General features: G+C 42.9%; 1 protein-coding gene across 1 annotated transcript in view; it reads right to left on the bottom strand.

Moving 5' to 3' along the window:
- Positions 1–6,000, bottom strand: part of GNB5 (G protein subunit beta 5) — a 60,844-nt gene that overhangs the window by 20,357 nt on the left and 34,487 nt on the right. Inside the window, exon 4 of the mRNA XM_017886112.1 lies at positions 5,865–5,941. Within this exon, the coding sequence (XP_017741601.1) occupies positions 5,865–5,941 (77 nt within the window). The remainder of the gene's footprint in view (positions 1–5,864; positions 5,942–6,000) is intronic.

The following is a 6,000-nucleotide window of genomic DNA, read 5'->3' on the forward strand; positions in this document are numbered from 1 at the left end:
TTTGTCGAATCTGCAGGAGCAAATTCTGAACCATTTGACTGCAAACTGCAGATATGACATTTTCCTTCTGAACACTTCCACTTGCAAATTTACATCTCCTAAAAATAAGAACAGTCTCCTATCTACCACATCCTTATCACATTTGAGAAAATCAACAAAACCTCCATAACATCACTCAATAAGCCAGCCAGATTCAATCTTCCCCGATTGTTGCCAGGATCCAGGGCCCAGCCAAGGCTCACATATTACATTCAGTTGTTACATCTTTTTAAGATCTTTTAATCTAGAACAGACTCTACCTACTGTTTGTTGTTCATGACAGGAAATCTTAGATTGGCTGTGTACAGGATGTCGTATATGGTGGATTTGTCAGATGGTTTCTTAATGGTTAGATGCAAGTACTGTAGAACATTCTGGCAATAAGAGTATCAAGGTGCTACTGTGTACTTCTTTCTTATTGCTTCATGTCAGAAGGCTTGTAATGTCTCTTCCAAGATTGGTGAAGCCAACTTTGATTACTTGGTTAAGGTGGACCACTAGATATCTCCAGTGTAAAGGTAATTTGTTCATAATCAGTGATAATCTGTGGTGTGATATTTTGAGACCACAAAAATATCCTTTCCTCAACCACTTTCATACAGAAACTTTGCATGATTACCCTTGCTTGAATCAAATATTACTTTAGGGATGCAAAAGGGTGATTTATTTTGATAATGTCTTCCATATTTATTAGCTCGTGTTTTTCTGTAATGAAGAATCCTCCTTCCCACCATCACTGTACACCCATAAATTTTTCTTCTTAATTGTATCATGATCCATTATTATCATTACTACATTTGATGCTCAAATTACCCCAAATTTGGGGCCTCTTCAAGACTCTTCAAGTCAGCTCCTGTTTTGTTTTTGTTTTGTTTTTTTTTTTATATGTGGCGCCTATTGGTCCTTGAATGTTCCTTTACTTTCTAGAACAAGAAAATATCCTAGGCTCACTTTATTCTTTTCCCCCCCAGAGACCTAACCCCAGCCTTACCCTAAGGTGCTCTGCTTTCTTTTTGTAGGGAACAATATTTAAGATGGGGTCACTTTTTTCTGACACACTGGGAAAGCCAAGGGTTCCTTCTGCTTTTCCAGCGTCTTGGGAGATGCACAGGTGTATTCTCGGGTAGTTTCTTACCAGTAATTAGCTTTGGCAAACTTGTTTATAGAATGTGCGGGGGAGGCTGGGCGTGGTGGCTCACGCCAGTAATCCCAGCACTTTGGGAGGCCAAGGTAGACAGATCACCTGAGGTGAGGAGTTCAAGACCACCCTGGCCAACATGGAGAAACCCTGCCTCTACTAAAAATACAAAAATTAGCTGGGTGAGGTGGCACACACCTATAATCCCAGCTACTTGGAAGGCTGAGGCAGGAGAATTGCTTGAACCTGGGAGGCAGAGGTTGCAGTGAATTGAGACCACACCACCGCACTCCAGCCTGGGCAACAGAGTGAGACTCTTTGTCTTAAAAAAAAAAAAAAAAAAAAGAATGTGCAGAGAATGATTTGCACTTAGGCTATGGTAAGGGACAAGCATGCTGTGGACTATGGTCCTCCCTGACCCCTGAGCTGGGATATGTCCTCCCCGTCCTGAGTAATTTCTGTTGAGATACTTATTACTTAGGGTTATTCGCATTGGTATGAGAAGCAGGAAGGTTTTGCTGGGTGATGCATCCAGTGTTGAATCTCTGCTTTAGTACCCAACTAATGTTGTGATCTTGGTTACGTATTCATCTTTGAATTCCATGATGACACCTGGCCCAGTGCCTTGCACACAGGAGCTCGTGGTAAGTATACAACACCTAAATGAAAGCTTCTTGGGGATATGGCTCTTAAATAAGAAATACTTGTATATATAATCAATTGACACATTTTTTGGGGAAAGGGGATTGTGCCAATACTATTTGGGTTTTAGCTTTCAAGTTTGGAAACAACTGAGCGAGAGAACCAGGAGCCAGGTAAATTAAGATAAAAAATAACCCCATTACTACCTACGATGACATTTAGAGAATGTGGCATCAGTGCAGGTCTATGTGATAATACAGCTGCAGGGATGTCATACAGTCATGGTTGGGAAACATTATGTCAGACTTACCACTAGAAACTCAAATGAATCACAGCTGCTCTTAGCAGTTTTGGGAAAGGTCTGGGAAGGGGAGATGGTACTTCTACCTGCGATAAGGAGTATTAGTTTCATCTTTGACGCTCTCTCATCCACTAGACCCCCATATTTTAAAAAATGCCTTCATAAGTGTTCATACCTTGAACTTCCTCTGCTTTGGCCCTTGTAACAGCCAGTGAGGCAGCCAGGAAAGGTGCTAGCACCTCCCACATGGCAAGGTGGGGAAACAGATGACAAAGATCAGGGTGCCAGCCATCCCTCCACTCTGAACTCTGTGTCTGCACCAAGCTAAGTTACCAGAAAGCTATCTATCTGGGCCTGGTAATGCTGCTCTCTTCCTTCCATCCCACTACCCTCATGGGAATTCTTCCGCTGCATTCCATTTAGTGAGGGTAAAATTAAGAAACAGCCACAGCATCATTACCTAAACTACTGCTGAAGACATTGTTCACTGTTATCATATTCACTATACATTGCAGAAGGGCCTACCCAATATATTCTTTCTACAATTTAGAACTGCGTATCTAATAGTTCAATATTGGACACTGAGGTATTATGTAACACACCCAGCTCAATGCATCTGCTAAAATTCATGTCCAATTAGAAACGTATTACCCTAGGATTTAAAAAACTGTGGAGAACTTATGATTCCTACTGAGTAGTGAAGAACTGACACTGCAGGAGAGGTCTGGCTTTTGCCCTCAGCTACTTGGAAGTGATCTCTGGGCCCCTGGAATGTCCTCCCTGGTAAGAGTGGCTTGGTTTGCTTGGGGGCTTTGGCCACCAGTTTAATAATGTGATTTATGATGGGGGCTTTCGGATGCGTCATATCAGGTCTGATCTCCAGAGGAACTTGAGACTAAAGGTATCTGCCCGAACTTCTAGAGAGACTGGAGACTAAAGGTAAACCACACAGGCAGTGTGTGGTCAAGCCCCCAATAAAACCTCTGGACACCTAAGGCTCAGAGGAGCTTCCCCAGCTGGCAATACTCTGCATGTATTATCATACACCATGGCCAAGAGGAAACAAGGCTGTCAGCGACCACCCCAGGGAGACGATGACTGGCAGCTCCATGTCTAGATGCCTTCTGGCTTCTGCCCCAGGGGTCTCTTCCTTTGGCTGGTTCTAATTTGTATCTTTCCACTGTAATAAAACTGTGGTAGTTAAGTACAGCACTTTCATGAGTTTGGCGAGTTGTTTTAGAGAATTCCTGGGGTTGTGGGGACCCTCAAATTTGCAGCCAGGATCTGAAGTAAGGGGCACTCTTGGAACTGTGCCTGCTAACTGTAGTTGGCTAAACTCCTTTGCACCAACCTTCTAATTGTGGCCTATTTCTCCCTTGCTTGCTTTCTCTAATAGATGTGTTACACATGTAGTACAAATATATATATATGTGTATATATATATATGTTTACATATATATCTTTTATTATAGCACCTCTTATCCTTTTAGGAAGTAGATGGTAATAAATTTTATATAAATACTGGCATCCATCTATAAAGTGGAGACATAATCCACTTTTGAGCTATTTTAAAAATTAAAAAATATGGGCCAGGTGCAGTGGCTAACACCTGCAATCTCAACACTTTGGGAGGCCGAGGCAGGAGGATCACTTGAGGTCAGGAGTTCGAGACCACCTTGGCCAATATGGTAAAACCCCATCTCTGTTAAAAAAAAAAATTCCAAAAATTACCTGGGCATGGTGGTGCATGCCTGTAGTCCCAGCTACTTGGGAGGCTGAGGCAGAAGAATGGCTTGAACCTGGGGGGCAGAGGCTGCAGTGAGCCAAGATCGTACCACTACACTCCAGCCTGGGTGACAGAGCGAGACTCCATCGCAAAAAAAAAAATAGTGAAATACATGTATGTGAACATGGGCTCCAAAGGGACATGTGGTCTTGGCCACTGGAAGAAGAATGAGAATATGTCCCCAGTGCATCCACCCAAAGGGTGGGGACACTGGAGAAGATGGTTGGTGTGACTGGCTGAAGAGGGCTCCAAAACGTTTGCCTGGGGACTCGGGCTTTTCCTCTTTAAAATAAAATTCTTTCTTCCTGATTATAAAGAGAAAAATTCCCATAGTCCCATCATCCAGAAAGAACTACTATTTTATTTGGTATAGTTCCTCCCAGCCTTTATAATACGCCTTTTTTTTTTTTTTCCTTTCTTCAGACAGAGTCTTGCTCTGTCTCCAGGCTGGAGGGCAGTGGCGCGATCTCGGCTCACTGCAAGCCCCGCCTCCCCAGTACACGCCATTCTCTTGCCTCAGCCTCCCGAGTAGCTGGGACTGCAGGCTCCCGTCACCATCCCCGGCTAATTTTTCCAATTTTTAGTAGAGATGGGGTTTCACCATGTTAGCCAGAATGGTCTCGATCTCCTGACCTCGTAATTCACCCGTCTCAGCGTCCCAAAGTGCTGGGATTACAGGCGTGAGCCACTGCGCCTGGCCTAATATGCCTCTTTTTAAAAACATGGCTGAGATACTGTGGCAGAAATATTTTGAACGGTCTCAGAATTGTTCAACACAGGGACCAGGAATTATGTCAGTTTCAGTTCTCATTGCCAAACCTGTTAAACTGAGCTCCAGGAGAATAGGGAATAAGGCACACTCTTCCTAGTAATCTTGATGCCCTTTTCATATAGCGTAATTAAGAATTTTCCTTTTTAATGGCTGTATGATATTCCATTCAATTCATGTACCACAATTCACTTAAGTTTTCCTGGATGGGTATGTTGGTTCCTTTTTTCTGTCTTTTTTTTTTTTTTTTTTTGCTTTATTTTATTTTTGAGACAGGGTCTCACTCTGTCACCCAGGCTGGAGTGCAGTGGCATGATCACAGCTTACTGCATCCTTAACCTCCCAGGCTCAAGCAGTCCTCCCACCTCAGCTTCCAGAATAGCTGGGTCTACAGGTGTATACCACCACACCCAGCTAATTAGATATATATATATATATTTTTTTTTTTTTGTAGAGACAAGTTGTTATTACCACATTTTTGTAGAGACAAGTTGTTATTACCACATTGCCCAGACTGGTCTCGAACTCCTGGGCTCAGGTGATCCTCCTGCCTCTGCCTCCCAAAGTGCTGGGATTACAGGCGAGAGCCATCACGCCTGGTGTTTTTTGCTTTATTTTTTAAAATACTACAATTAATGTCATTGTCCATATGGCTTTTCTATGTTTCGCATCATTCCTTTCAAATGAGTTCCTGGATGTGGAGTCACCAGATCAAAGGCTATCAGTTTTTCAAGGCTTCTGACAGAGATTACCAAGTTGCTTTCCAAAATGTTTGCAACGTTTATAGTTCTGCCAAAAGCATTTGAGAGAGGAGATAGGTTTGAGAGATGAGATAGGTTTGAGATACTGTCAGTTTGTAATGAAAATAATTATGAAAGAGAGTTTTATGGTTCTTTTTTTTTTTTTTTTTAAAGAGATGGGGGTCTTGCTTTGTTGCCAAGGTGGACTTGAACTCCTGGGGTCAAGTGATCCTCCCACCTCAGCCTCCCAGGTGGCTGGGATTACAAGCAGGCACCACTGTGCCGGCTTACGGTTTCTCTTTTGACCAAGTTCAGGGAAGGATTTAGCATGCTGCTTCACAAGTAAACTACAAAAACTACGAGTTCTTGTTTGTTTGCTTGTTTTTGTTAAGAAAACAGTATCTTATGGTTAACACAAAATCTGAAAAGCTGCCGTAGCTCCAACTTACCCACAAGCAATGGCACATCCCGACGGGGCATAAGCACATGCCATCACCCACGTGCAGGGCATAGTGACCGCGTGCTCCTGAAACACAGCACAGAGTGGACAACTAGCACTTCCACACAAAACTCTTTTTTTTTTTT

Source organism: Rhinopithecus bieti, unplaced genomic scaffold (genome assembly GCF_001698545.2).
Source record: "Rhinopithecus bieti isolate Rb0 unplaced genomic scaffold, ASM169854v2 scaffold_14454, whole genome shotgun sequence".
NCBI lineage: Eukaryota > Metazoa > Chordata > Mammalia > Primates > Cercopithecidae > Rhinopithecus > Rhinopithecus bieti.